Source organism: Aspergillus pseudodeflectus (assembly GCF_044049435.1).
Source record: "Aspergillus pseudodeflectus strain CBS 756.74 chromosome Unknown BJX68scaffold_2, whole genome shotgun sequence".
In the NCBI taxonomy this organism is placed as follows: domain Eukaryota; kingdom Fungi; phylum Ascomycota; class Eurotiomycetes; order Eurotiales; family Aspergillaceae; genus Aspergillus; species Aspergillus pseudodeflectus.
In genome coordinates, this window is record NW_027263778.1 from 432,932 (window position 1) to 447,406 (window position 14,475).

The 14,475-nt window shown below is 53.5% G+C and overlaps 4 protein-coding genes across 4 annotated transcripts; 2 read left to right on the top strand and 2 right to left on the bottom strand.

The window, feature by feature from the left end:
* The first annotated feature begins 74 nt into the window (after positions 1 to 74).
* On the top strand, positions 75 to 1,622 carry BJX68DRAFT_78752 (RPAP1 family protein). The gene has a single exon (XM_071049768.1). It carries the CDS (start codon positions 122 to 124, stop codon positions 1,499 to 1,501), a length of 1,380 nt encoding a protein of 459 aa, XP_070904866.1. The 5' UTR covers positions 75 to 121; the 3' UTR covers positions 1,502 to 1,622.
* BJX68DRAFT_275564 (anaphase promoting complex subunit 1) lies at positions 1,623 to 7,969 on the bottom strand (the record flags this gene model as incomplete). The annotated part of the gene is made up of 2 exons (XM_071047879.1): positions 1,623 to 7,180; positions 7,211 to 7,969. 2 exons carry the CDS (start codon positions 7,967 to 7,969, stop codon positions 1,745 to 1,747), a joined length of 6,195 nt encoding a protein of 2,064 aa, XP_070904867.1. The 3' UTR covers positions 1,623 to 1,744.
* A 460-nt stretch (positions 7,970 to 8,429) lies between these two features.
* BJX68DRAFT_251926 (uncharacterized protein) lies at positions 8,430 to 10,441 on the top strand (the record flags this gene model as incomplete). The annotated part of the gene is made up of 2 exons (XM_071042475.1): positions 8,430 to 8,488; positions 8,548 to 10,441. The coding sequence occupies 2 exons, from the start codon at positions 8,430 to 8,432 to the stop codon at positions 10,439 to 10,441; spliced, it is 1,953 nt and encodes a 650-aa protein (XP_070904868.1).
* A 992-nt stretch (positions 10,442 to 11,433) lies between these two features.
* BJX68DRAFT_261146 (translation initiation factor 2A) lies at positions 11,434 to 13,773 on the bottom strand (the record flags this gene model as incomplete). The annotated part of the gene is made up of 6 exons (XM_071044099.1): positions 11,434 to 12,629; positions 12,681 to 12,909; positions 12,964 to 13,378; positions 13,449 to 13,520; positions 13,586 to 13,655; positions 13,749 to 13,773. The coding sequence occupies 6 exons, from the start codon at positions 13,771 to 13,773 to the stop codon at positions 11,434 to 11,436; spliced, it is 2,007 nt and encodes a 668-aa protein (XP_070904869.1).
* Between the last annotated feature and the right edge of the window lie 702 nt (positions 13,774 to 14,475).

Genomic DNA, 14,475 nt, shown 5'->3' on the forward strand with positions numbered 1-14,475 from the left:
TTGAGCCGCATGGCTGAGTCAGCTGCGCCATTCTTCATTAGAACATCCCACTTGATTTATTCCCTCGCATTTTCCCCAGCTTGACCTTGCAGCTGTACCCCAACTTCCTCTGTATCCAATCATGGCTTTCCGCGGAGAGCGCTTTGTTCTAGATCTTGATTCCGATCCCGAAGACCTTCCTCCTCCGTCTCAAACCTCAACGCTTGCCATCCCCGGTGTCATCGGAGAGATTCAAGAACGCTCCCCCGCCGCACCTCCTGCTCCTCCCACTCTCAAGTCAGCCACCGGCTTCCCTTCCCACCGTCGCCGCGCCAAACCATCTGCTTTCAAGCAGCGGCAAGCTCAGGTTAAGGCCACGCCTGAACATTCAATAAAAGCCGCGCATGGTTTAGACGATGAGAAAACCGCGATTCAGGAACAAAACCGCCAGCAGCTAGCGTCCATGTCAGATGCTCAGATTGAAAGAGAACGAGAGGAATTGATGTCATCTCTTGATCCGTCACTTCTTGAGCGCTTCCTCCGTCGAGCTCGTATTGATGATGATAATCCTGTGCCGTCAGCTTCCGCTGCTGCTGCCAGAAACGATACCCCAGCCTCTTCAGCTCCTCCAGACTCGGGGTCAGCTCCAACACCCGCATCCGCACCACCACCACCACCACCGCTCAAATCTACACCAAAACCAAGCGCATCTCCCAACCCAGATGAGCTCCCTCCCTCGACGGTCCCCGAAGACATTCTCCCAGCAGCAGATTTCCCGTCCTCCGGCTCCGTCCACTTCCCCACCCCTCCTCCACGCTCCACCACAATGCCAGCATTAGACCCTTCTTCACCCTCGTTCTTGACCGATTTACAAGCCCACTACTTCCCTGAGATCTCCCACGACCCTTCCTCCCTATCCTGGCTCCAGCCGCCCCCTTCCGATCCAGACGAACCCGGCGCCCCTCCCTCTTCCGCATACCACCCCGGAAGCAGCGCCGAAGCCGTCCACCCAGCCTCACTACGATTTTCTCTGACCGGAACGATCCTCTCCCCTTCTACATCGCTCTCTCTCCCCACCAATCTCGGCCTCCACCACCACGGTGACGACCCGCACGCCGCCGGATACACAATCCCCGAACTCGCAATCCTCAGCCGCTCGTCGTTCCCTGCGCAGCGTTGCATCGCCTGGCAGGTCCTCGGCCGGATCTTATTCCGTTTAGGGAAGGGTCAGTTCGGCGAGCGAGGGAGTCCGTTAGTAGAGGGGTTGTGGTCGGTCGTTGAGCGGGAGGGTGTTGTGGCTGGTATGCTGGAGGAAGCGGGGACGTCTACATCAGCGCCCTCGTCCCGTCGCGGTGCTGCGAGTACAACCGCTGATGAGCAAAGCTCGGTTTCGATGAAGGGTAGTGGCGTCGGGCGCCATGCTAGTGCATCTGCATGGGCAATAGAAGGCGTGTGGTTATGGCAGATGGGCGGCGCTGGGGATCGCGGAATCCTGAAGCCCGGGGAGATTCGATCGCAATGATTGAGAGTTGCCATTATCCTGAATTCCAATCACACGCAGAGCTGCATATACTTGTAGGTATATCGATGTATCATAACGAATGACGATTAATACACAAGCGAAGAGCAATACAAAACAGACACTCAATTATGATCAACGACTGCTAAGATATGCTCCTAATAACCCGCAATAAACGGCCCATTGGTGTTATCTCCTTAACTCCGATAATACACCGTTACATAATGCATGGCATCGTCACCTCCCTCACTCCACCTCCTTGACTTTATCCCCAACCTGAACACCCCAAATCTTCCACCGCAACTCCTCAATGTAGTCACGACGCAGCCAAAGTCCGCTCGAGTGCAGGGAAGAGGCAGAGTCCTCCCCAACCTTGTCTTCTTCCGGGGTTTGCGCATCAATCCAGTTGAAGAGCAGCCGAAGCTGCCACAGGCGGTCTCGCACTTCGTCCGGGTCCGCACCTCGCCCCTTTGCAGCCTGTATGATATTCCGCGCCGTGCGTTCGGTGACGAGCTTGCTGTCTACAACGGACTGGCGGAGCCATGGTGCATCGTGCGGTGCCGGGGCCGGCTGAGGGCGTGCAGGGAAGGAAGATGGGAGGACGAGGGCCTTTTCGCGCGCGTCTAGGAGGCCGTGGAGGGATTTGAGCTCGAAGATCCAGTCCCAGATACTTTGTGTTGCGGACTTGGGCGTTCCTATGAGGGGGCCGCTGGCCTTGATGTTCATCACGCTCGGTAAGGCAGTGAGGGGGAGGCCCTTGCCTTGATTGGAGGCCGAGGTGGACGATGAGGGAAGGATATCCTGAGCATCGCTCAGACCAGCCAATGTAGAGCCGAAGACTGAGGTGCCCGTTGGATTGTAAGTTGCTTTGCGTCGTAGGTAGACGGACTGGTCGCCCCGGCGGAACTTTGTGAGGATTTCTGGATTGCACGCGAAATCTAGAACCAAAGGCCAGTAGTCGGGACTGCGAACTTCGACCTTTGAAATTTGGCTCAAGTCGGGCAGCAGGCAAGGCGCAGTCAGCAAACGGGTATCGCCGTCGGAGCTCGTCACGTTGATAGGGATTGAAACTGGACGCCTGGAATCAAGATCGCGGGGAACTAAACAGCGTGCTTCGGCAGCGAGCACCCAGAGATGGCGAAACGCTTGCAAATGACATTTGTTGTCCAGTACAGTTGTCGGGAATATCGGGTACAGCGAGCAGATGAGAGACGCAATGGCAATGTCGGATGTGCCCAGTGTATAGCTTCCTCCGCCCAGAAACAGCATCCCTACAGCCATGTGTGCCGCCATATGACTTCCATAAGGTGTGTCGGGATCCACACGACCGTGGAGAGACCGTAGACGCCGGAAGAGAGCCAAGTCCCCTGTACCTGCCATGACAGCCGCAGCCGACAATGCAACAACATCCTGGCAGTGTCGGACAGAATTTCGGGCCAGTTTTCCGTCATAGTTACCGGCTGGAAGTCGACAGATGCGGATGAACTGATCAAGGTACGAAAGGAGGATGTCGCGCACTTCTGGCTTGGCAGAACCAGCGTATCGAAGGCCGAGTGCGAAGCATAGACCAGCAATGATGTTGAAGAATGGCATATCGTTGCTCTGCAGGCGACGCACACGCGTTAGACGATAGCGGTGTCGATACACTTCTGGAAGACTCTGTATGAACCACTTATCGGAAGGTTCAATGCTGTCCCACAGGATAAGATGGCGCGCAAGCGTACGAAGGAGGAACAGGTCCGGCCGGACATAGTCAAAGCGTACTGTGGTGTCGGGGATATCAATCTTTTGAGCAAGGGTTTCATCGTTTGTCTTCATGAAGATGATAGCCAGGGCAATGGTGGCCCCTGCGGTGGCTCGGTCGAGAATGTGAGCTAGATCAACGTTCTTGGTGCCGACTGCCACTGCAAGCAATCTCTCAACAATATGCATGTCCCGCATGCCTTTTAGGTCTTTTCCTTTACCAAGATTGATAAACCCGAGAGCGAACCCGGCAGCCAAGCGATAACCCTCATCACGAAGATATTCATGGGAAGACGAGCTTTCTTCTGGCTCCGCATTTTCAATTTCCGACAGCATCACTTCACTCATTCGCCGGTGCTGCGAACGGCAGTACAAAAGCCCAATTCCCATGATGCCCGCGGTCTGCGTGAGCGGCGACAAGTTGAGCTCTGCCGCGCCGAGAGGAAGCATTCTTGTTACATGTACCGAAAGCAATCGAGTGATTAGTGTATCCATTGTACCCAGATACGACGCGGACAAACCTAGCAATAGACCAATCGAGGTCATTGTATGTTTGGGAGTCAGGTACTTGAAAGCAACCCATTTCGCGAGCGATTTCAAATGCCCGTTGAGGCCCAGTGCTAGAAGGAACCCAGCATGTCGGTTGGTCAAGTCTTGAGGCTTGTTGAACAGAATCCATGAGGTGTCGATCCCCCTAGAATTTCTCGAAATGGCGAGACCAGTAGAAACGCCATTGTGGAAGAAAGCCCAGCAAACCTTTTCCTCGCTAAAAGACGCTCTGTCCGCACTTATGGTCACATTTGAGGGCTTCATCACACACTGCAACGAGAAGGATGGGATGGGTAGCTTTTCGGTCAAGAGAGGGAGGCGCCCACTAAATGCCAGCATGGCCCGTCCCGTAGGGATAGATAGTGTTCGCAGCGTCACCAGCTGGACAACTTCTTTTTGCGCCTCCAGTAGATCCGAATCAGTCCATTCTGGCTCTGGGGTACATTCAGCCGCGGGGGCCTTGGATTGGTTCAGCAGCCGTGCAGCTTCAATGAAGCGTTTATCATCACGGAAGATCAAGCGCGTGATGGAAAATCGGTCGGCCTCCGCAGAAGCTTCGAACGAGTTTATGGCATCGATTTCCAGAGCGGATGTTCCAATATGGTGATAGTCCCGAATTGCGTCGTGGGACACCATAAACTGAGAAGGAGCTGGTGCGGGGCGAGACGCAACTGAAAGACTCATTGATGTACTGAGATCGTCTCTATCTATCAATGCTAGGAGACTTGGACTCCAGGACGTCGAGGCGTGCATCTGTGACTGCAGAATAGCCTCGTATAACGGAGTGCTAACGCCCTCTGGCAAGGTCTCCATCACACTTCGAGTAAACCCCCAACGATGAAGAAGATTGATCCGGTCAAGAGGGGCTGGGTTATTGTGCATCTCGGATAGGAACCCGTCCAATGCTAGAGTCCTTGGCGTGAGAGTGTAGCACTTTCGCCATACCTTGCTTTTTGTCGAGCACCTGTCAGCCTGGTTGATGAGGCTGAGAAGAGTGAAGAATGGGTCTACTGGCCGACGCCAGGCATTTTCGAGATAGGCAAAGATCGAAGGGGGGGTGAACGGCTCGCGAGGCACCTCCGTCAAGGATATTCTAGTGTCCTCAAATTGCCAGCGGTCTATGCTTGCTATTTCCATGCCGTAGTAAGAATCTTTTGCCCACATCCATGATGGCCATCCTAACCAGCCGCCCAGTTGGGCTAGAACCGGGGCAAGAAGGCCAAGTGATCTGTGTGACTGCTCGCTATCACACACTGTCAACTTTTGGTCTTCTCGAAGGAGATGTAGAGCGAGTAAGATAGTACTGAGGGCGGCACGTCGTACAGACGGAGTGTTGGCGCGCGCAGTAGGAAGGTGGCCGTCTACTCCAATTGTCGCATTGCCTCGCGGGCTTTGCAAGTATTCCCTCGTCAATGCCGCACATCGAATCAGGTAGGTGTTCTTGCGGCATGTTGAGCGACTGGATGGCAAGTGTTCCGTCTTGGAGGTTTTCTTGCCTTGGCCGATAACAATGCTCTCATCTTCGGCGTCCTGCTCGACAACCCAGCCCCAAGAAGCGGTGTTCATCCATGGAGCCACCACACCAGCTGACCCTGATTCTTGATCAAGCATCGCTTCCCAGCTCTCTGTATCAACGTAGCTCCCGCTGCTGGACCTGAGCAGCCCTCTTTTCCTGCGAGTCTGCCGTGGTGCATGTCTTGTCTGGTCGTTGTCGATGAAGGGGATGGCCATTGCGAATAGGACAATTACAAGGGCAGTCCACTCAAGGTCATTCTCGCCTGTTTCCCGTTCCTGGAGCCATTTCATGGTTTCCCACCAGCCTATCAAAAGTCCATCGCATGCCTTGTCTGCGTCTGGCAGAGCGAACCTGAGGACTCGGAATATCTTTCGGACCAGCGCATTGGCGGGCTCCATTCGGACTTGAATCTTATGCCTTCGCCCCATGGAGTCAATAATGTCAAATTTCCCATTCGAGGCAGGGTGGTCTAGCCCCGTCATGGTGATTGACGAGTCAGCCATGACACGCTTCATGCTTCCTTCACGTGGACGATTCATAGACATGAGAGTGGAGAGTGAGTCAACTTCGTGTAGCATGAGCTTTGCGGGTACCTCGAGCGCCATGGGGGAGCTCCATGGGGTTTGCAAGTGCAGTTTGGTGCTTCCATCGTCAGTAGCGCTAAGCGTCACCATACGGGACAGCTCCCTATCGACCACCTTGCATACGTCTAAGATGCCCGAGAAATGCTGGATGCCCGAAGCCTGCACTAGCAAAGATCGTTCATCAGATGGCGCTTTCTCCTTGGTCCCCTTGGAAAATACTGCATCTTTAGTAGGCCTCACGACCTTATCCACCTTGATGTTGACGACAGTCATGGATTTCGCCTCTTGATCCACCACACAGAGAGCCAGCGTAGCAGAGCGTCGACTGGGTGGGCCACCACTGTCCGACGGACAGATTGTCATCACTTTGAGTTTTTTAGATGGTTTCAACTTTGAAGGTGTGAGAAAACTGCCCGAAAATCTTGAAGAAAAGCTTTCCACTTTAGACAGGAGTACTTCTTCCGGGAGACTCGAAGCGGATTCTTTGAGATCCATGTTCTCAATGCCTTCAAACAGACTGTCGTTATTGAGCTCTTCGAGGAGCTTATCCACAGGTGCATCCACAAAGCTGCCCGTGGTGCTATAAACCGAACCAGTACCTGGAGGTAAGGAGCCCCTTGGGTTGAAGCCAAAACTTCCGCGCATGCTCCCCGCTCCTATAGACTGTCGGAATCCTCCTGGAGGAACCGTGCTCGATTGGCTCCCTGTCGCGAGGTCTGAAAATGTGATCCTATCCTGGCTGGTCGCCAAATCTGCGCGGGCAAGGAGTGAGCTCACTCGTCTCGAAGTCTTGGAGGGAACACCAATCTCGTTGAAATCTTGACCTAGTTTGGAAGCGAAATCATCATCATCAAGCTTCCCTTCAGTTGAGTACTGTGAGTGAGACATGACGGACGAGTTCCAATTCTCCCCTCTTGGGCCAAAGCTCTCTCGCGCGGCTGAGGGACGCGCACCTGGCGTTGTCGTCCCTGGAGTCATTCCGAAATGGGAGCTGCGTCTCTTTGACCGAGTACCACCGGTTTCGCGACGTCTTTTCTTCCTGGACGACGGTGCGACTTCATCCTCTCGGTAACGTGCCATCCAGAGTGTGTACAGGCCCGTGCTTGTATTGACGGTTAGGACAAGGATAAGAGGGTGTCTTGAGCCATCTCCATTTTCGTCTGTTAGCTCATCTCTAGGAGACACATAGATAATCTCATCTGCAGGATCCAAAACATCGAATCCGGACGGCCTGCTGGAAAGACTAGCTTGTAGCCATCGCGAAGACTGATTAGTTACTACAAGGCCCATCTCCGAATGCGGGTCCATAAGAGAGAAAACTCTAGGAAGGTCCGCCCGCTTAGTACTAGTCCGTGATTTCCAACCAGGGCTCTGGGCAGGAACAGTGCTGAGAGACGGCCGTTGAGCCCTGCCACCAGAAGAAAAGTCTAGTGACTGGGACGCGCGAAAGTCCAGGGGCAATGACATGAACGAGTTCGGAGGCACCAGTGTGAAGTTGCCATGATCCTCCTCAGGGACCTTCCTTTGGAACAGTAATCCACGAGGTGTTGCAAATACTGTCTCGACCTCAAAGGATAGAGGAACAACGTGGCTGTTGCCCTCGAGGAAGAAGATGTGGGCTTGTGATTTTAGAACGACGACTAACGCCCGTGAGGAACTTTTCCCGGACCCTTCTTCAGGCTTTGAAAGACTCCGGTCCTTTGTATCGGATGACTGAATGTTGGATAACTGGTCTGAATAGCTGCCAGCCGTTCGAGATACTGCCGACCTAGAGCTAAATGAGGACTTGGCATGAGTATGTTTGCTCTTTCCGACAGAGAAGCTCGTCAACAGAGCATATTTGATATCCTCTTTTTCCAGATCCAGTCGAAAGACCCTTTTAATGACCCCTGCCCGCGACCAAACCACGCAGCTCTTCGTCCATAGTAACTCGTCTTCCACCGAGCCGTTGGGGCCGTTGTCGAGAGTTGTAGTCCATGAGTAGAGCTCCTCCGAGGGATCTGGAGGCAGCAGGTTCTCCGAAACGAGGAAAGGAATGGCCGCGGACTCGTGTAGCCCTAGGGACCGAACAGTAGACATAATCGGCGCGGGTCGTCAGGTAAAGCGGGGAGAAGAGGATCCAGTGGCAGACGCCATTGTCGGCTTTCTGTTGCGAAATACGGTATGCGGGCGCGTAGGATAAGTATCAGACTTTTAGTGAGGCGACTGGATACGCATTAAAAAAAAAGCGATGAAAACGGGAGCGTGTTGAGGACCTGAGGCTTGCGGACTGGAGGTGACGCGGTGGACAAATAAAGATCCAAAATACTGGAGGCCGGCTTTTTTTCCTTTCCTCTGCAACAACAACAACAGCTCCCAGCTTCTCCTCATACCCATCCCTCCCACACTTTCGCTCGTGACCATCTATTACCTGAAACAATCTTCCGCTTACATTGATCCTCGCTTACATTGAATCAATCACCCCACCTCATCAACAAGCTCGATCTCCAGCCGGGCACTCTGGAGAGTCACCTTGCTGAATCAAGTCTCAACTCACACAATGCCATCCTTTCCCTCGCGCCCGTTGGTTAGAGCCCGGGATGATGGTCTTCAGCTAAGGTACTTCGGATTTGAATTATATGCTCGGAATCAGTGCTGACTCTACCGCGCGAACGTAGCTACCAGCTTCCCCATCGTGTTTACGCAGCTCAAGGCTATCCGATCATCGCCCCAAACGGCTCATCCATTGTTATCTACGGCTATGACGATGGACTGAAGGTGATCTGGAGAGGGGGAAAACCATTCTCGGATCGGACACCTACGCCTTTGAAGCAAGACAAACCGTCAAAACCCAGCCGTAGCAATGACGATGCGATAATGATCCTCGACTCTGACGACGAAAGCATGGCAGATACACGGAGGGATGAGGAGGAATCGAATGTTGAGGCGGAATCTCGATTCGAGGAAGAAGATCCAGAGGTTGACCCAGCGCACCCGTATGAGAGTGTGCTCCGTCAACTCGACATCCCCATTGGAAGCCGGGTCATCGAACTTGCGGTCCCTCGCGTTCTCTCTGAGACGGCGCGGTCCCCGCTCGATCCATTTCCTGCCATCTTGAATAAATCCATTGTGGTGTCGGCTGTCTGTGCAGATTACTCGACACGTGTGGTGACACTGCCCTTGGCTCCTCCCCATCCTACACAAACCGATATAGCCACACAAGGTGTCCGCATATACTCCATCGGTGGCGGTGTACCTCATCAAGATGTCCCCCGTGGTGTGAGCCTTACGTTTACATATCAAGAGGGTGATTCGCAGCAGGACGCTGGTAGTAAAGGGAGGTGGGACCTTCTTGTCGCAACCCATTCCACAGAATCATCTGGGCTCCTCTTGATTCACCGGATCCCGATTGCAGCGGAAGGAAGCGCTGACGATTTTGAGTATCGCCTACGTGTCGAAGAGGTCGAGACGAAACGCCGCTATCTGCCCGCCCCAGCGCAAAACATTGCATTCAACCCCTCGAGTTATCCGGCGGCGCGCCACTCAACATTATTGGTGTCGTTCCACGGTGGCTGTGTCAAGGTATACTCTTGCTTCTCTACGAAACCTTTCAAGTCAACTCGAAGAGCAAGCAGCGCCCAGAGTGAATACGAGACTTCCGAGCCCGAGGGGAAATGGTTGATCAGCCTCTACCCTGGATTTGAGCAGTCAACATCTGGGCTCACGCGGCGCAAAACTATCACACACGCAGAGTGGGTGCTAAACGGACGAGCGATCATGGTTCTTATGGCTGACGGGGAATGGGGCGTCTGGGATCTTGAAGGCGCGGGTCCTGGCACAGCCAAGGGGCCTCTTCAGCGGCAGGCCAGTGTCCAGGGGGTATCTGGCGGCGCGTTGACTACATTCTCGGTTAGTGGTCGGATTCTCAGTCAGCCAGCTGGCGGACCTGCCATTGAACAACGTCCGACATTCGCTCCTATGACACCTTCGACGAAACGAATGCGGGAAGACACCTTTCTCAAAGGGTCTGCAAGTGGAGCGTCGAGCCTGTCATTGAGTGGTGGAATTGCCGTGTACCAAACAAACTCCTCACAAGATGCACTGCCTGACGAGTCGATTCTTATCCAACATGGCAACCAGGGTGCTATCATCCCCAGCCTGGTCACTCTGTGGAGAAGTGCAGTAAGAGCCACAGGCACACTGGACGCGTCCAATCGCTGCCGAGTGACTCCCATTCAGGATATCGCACTAATGGGAGAGCCACTCAAGGGAATCGCCCACCTTCCTGTACTTCCCCGCCCATCTCGAGGACCAGACAGCCGAGCATTCGATATGATCGTCACCACAGAGCACCGACTCTCAATTTTAGCGCCCAAGTTAACAGAGCCTGAAGTAGCGCCCGTCACACGAGCGTCCATCACCGAGCCACCCACAATTGAGGCAGACCAGCTTCGTCTTCGTCGAGGAGAACTCGACGTAGATGGAATGGACCGTCTGCTCAGCGGCATGGCACATGGCAACCGCTCCCTCCGAATTGGAAGCCCCATTAAACGTACTCGGATTTTTACGTGATGTACAACGATCATGGATACCCACACAGGGGAGATCCAGATCCAGGACGATACCCCGCATAATGAACTAATACACATACCACCTTTCTTCTGTTCTTCTCCTTCTATCCTGCGATATAATTCTACTCGATCTCATCCAGATGCACAACATTCGCGCTGTAAGGTGGAGCGCAAGGCGAGGATCATGCCTTGAAATGCCTTCTCGACGGGTATAAGCTCTGTATCGGCCGCGATATATCAATGGGGACTCGTCCTCTCAAGACTAAGGAGTCCCGCCCATGCCTCAGTCAAATCTCGTTTGGAACGAACGAGGTCGGGCGCTTGGTGTGGACATTCGCAAGAGATTCGTAGGTAGCCTCCTCTTCCTTATTCGTTACGCCTCTGCCTTGTTCGAGCATCGTTGGACTGAATAACCGCAAACGGTTGGATTGTGCGTCGACGCAATTCTGGAAATAAACCCGACATCGTTTGGTTCTGATTCCATTTCCGCGAGTCTTTACAGTTCTGCAGCATAGCTCTTAGGTATTTTTAACCTGTAAGGCAACATTTGGTCCTTGTTGAAGTATGTTGTGGTACAGCGACAGCCTCCCGCAATATATATTGTGTCCTCAATTTGAACGAGTACACCACTTTTCTTTCCAGCAATACGATGTTGACATACGCCTGGACGTTTCACTCATCGGTCAAAATAATAACTTGGGACCTCTCTTCAAGGTCGCTTGAAACCAACCGCGCTGAGCGTCAGAGACTACAAATCACGGGAAAGAGGAATTGCAGAACTTATCTAGTATATTGTTGAAGGGTTTAAAATAGCAAGATGGTTTATGCATGGTTTATGGTTTATGGCTTGGTACCATGTACAGGATACATGATACATATGCGTTAATGAGAAGCCAAAGAGCAAGCATACAGTTATGCCGCGCTAGATTTCACACATGCAAGCAAAAACACCTGCAATGCTATAAGCGCTTCCACTCGACTCGGAGGAGCGACCTATCCAGTGTAGCCAAGGCCGTCCAATTCCTTGCGAACTGCGTCCTCTGTGTGGATCTTCTTCATCTGTGTGTCCTCCAACTTCTCACCACCAGCCAGTCGCATCTTCAGCTCATCAATCGCGCGAATCTTCTTCAGGAGGCCGCGGACCTTCTTATCTTGTGCGCTGGGGACCCCCGCATCGGCAACCGGGGGTTCAACGTCCTTGGCTGGCTTAGCCGTCGTTGTGCCATTTTGCTTCGGCTGCTGGCCGTTTTTGCGTGCGTTGTTGCCGTCAACGCCGCGGGACTTGGGCCGAGCGTTGTCGTTGCCCTTCTCCCCGCGCGCAGGGCTGGCCTCGATTGTTCCATCTTCGCCTTGACCCTCCTTGTGCTTGCGGGCTTCGCGCTTCTTCTTGTTCCTAGCTGCCGACTTGGACAGTTTCTCGGGCTGATCGGCGCCGGGTGGGAGGGCAACACCTCCTCCGGGAGCGGCTCCCGGCGGTAGGTACTCCCCAGCTGGCTCAGCTCCTGGCACCTCACGTCTTCTAGACCTAGCGGGGCCGTTCAGAGCGCCTCCAGTGGCAGTGCCGTCGCGGATATGGGCCGCACCACCCTCATCCTCGCGTCTAAAGGCCAGTGGGGTCGACTGGCCACGAGCACCAGGGGGGCGATATGCACCAGCGGGCTTAACTGGAGCTTTCCTGGTGCTAAGGTATGCGACTGCCGAGGAGTGCGGAGTAGGCAGCGGGTGAAACGGATCGCCAAGTGGATGCTGAGTCGTCGACTGCGGGCGCCAGAATACGTCGTAAAGCTCGTTGATATCCTCATTGTACAACAAGGCTCCGCTGACGTGCCACAAACGAAGACCGTTGTCCACTCTCAAACGGGGGCTGGTGGTGGCAGTAAGGATAGTCTGGCCATCCGGTGACCATGCGCAGACACTCGAGTTTGCTGCCTCGACCGTGCAAATCTTGGTGTAGTTCTTCTCCATGTCGTAAATGTCCATTTGCCCAGCCAAGTTTCCAAAGCCGGCCACGAGAACGAAACGACCGTGGGGCGAGAACAGAATTGTGTTCCGAGGGCCGAGAGGGAAACTGTGTTTAGCAACACCACGGATATTGAAGATGGTCGCTTTGGCGGGGATCGAACCGTACACGACACCGAATTCCTTTGAAGTGGGCGACCAGGTCACATCGTGAATCGGACCCTCCTTGTCTGTTTCAATGTTAGTCTCCTGTCGAAAAAAAACCGAGAGTGTGGACATACCTAAATGCACTCGAGAATCGAACTGGCCGGTAGAGCTCAAAAGGTAAAGAGTGGTCTCTCCGTAGTAGCTCTTGCCCGTCTTATCCACGTCCGTCTGTGCGAGGACAATCAAACTGGTGCCGGAGGCGTTCCACTTCAGCTGGACCTTGTCGCCCTTGAAGAAGGTCTTTTGAGACACTGGCGATCCAAACTGAGGCACCAAGAAGACTTTGACAGCGGCGGGTTGTCCCTACAGCAGAGATGTTAGTCCAGAGCAGAATCCTTGATTCTAGATCGCACGTACCTTGCGTTCAGGAATGAAGACGGCAACCGCTTGGTTTTGTCCAGGCGAGAGTGCAAAATCTGCCACCCCCTCCACGCGCAGCTTATTCCAGACCTTGGACAGGTTATCGCTCTGGTAGAATTGCACCTCGTTGGTGACAACACGAGCACAAAGCTTCTCGTCGGGTGTGTACTGAAGGTTCCAGCCAGTCTGCGACTTTTGAACGTATTGGCCCACAATGCGATCCTCCTCTCCATTGCCCGACTCCACCACCTGCCAAACCTTCAGGTTCTTGACGGCGTCGCCGTTGGCGTCCTTGGACGGACGTTGCCACGTAATCAGGTATGTTCCGAGCGGTGAAAAGGCTAGATCAAAGACGTTCTCAGCGGGAATGGTAGAAACGGCATGTCCGACCGAGGGATCGATGATGGTGACCCTAAGCTGTGTTAACAAAATCGCCGTGTTTTTGTAGCCGCGTTTTCGCTATTGGAGTAGAATGTGCATACTTTTCAGGTGACGCCCACGCGAAATATCGGCCGCAAGGAGAATAAGCGCTGCAGCGAATGTTCCCCTCCGGTCTGTGACAAAAAATCCGAGTTAGCGAAAATGTGCATGGCAATGAGTCTTCGCAGGTAGAGCATACCTCTCAAAACCCGCCAACGGCTCGTACACGGGGGAAGCATCCAAGATACCAATTCCCTTGACGGTGCGAACTGTGAAAGATCAGCTATCGCATTCCTCGCCTCGGCGAAGCCCCACCGCGGGCAGGGGTCGGTAGACGGCTGAGCATTATCGGAAAGACCTACAAGCTAGTTGTGTAGGAGCAGCCATCTCGGGTCTCACGACTGTCTCACAAGAAAACGTCCAAATTTATAACCGTAGCGTAAATGCGCGCAAACAGTATCCTGGTTCTAGAAAACCCACGTTGCGGATAAGCTGAACTGAGATTCCCCGCCAATGAGTAAACACAAGCAAGAGGATGACGCGACCGATCCCAGAGTATCAGGAGGGATAAAGTAGTCGAAATGTGGCGCTACGGACGAAACAAAGAGCCGAATCCAAAGGATGCAATTATGCGTGGCGACCCGTTGTTTGGTTTGAAGGGCGAGACGTGGGCAGACGCACACACAAAGAACGAGGCTAAGACGCTGGTACTTGGCGGGTTGGGAAACTGTTGTCAAGTCTCCAGTCCACGGTAGTTCAAATTTGGGTCAATGCTTGACAAGTAAATGCCAGCAGGGAACAGGACAGGACGACTGTAGGAGGGGGTGGTGAATGGGAGATGGTGGAAGAGTGAAGAGTAAAGAGTCAAGATGAGGCGGGCCCAGAAGAAGCCTGAGAAGAAAAAGCGGCGAATCTGCCCAATTAGGCAATTCTGGCTTGAGGCGTCACAATTTCACCACTGTTCAACACACACGGAGCTTCTAGGTTTTATATATTCTTATCTTGGATCTACCCCTTCGTCCAGCGCTTATGTAGTACCAAATGGTGATCCTACTGATGCTTTCTCACCGCAAGCCAGCTGTTTTTGAA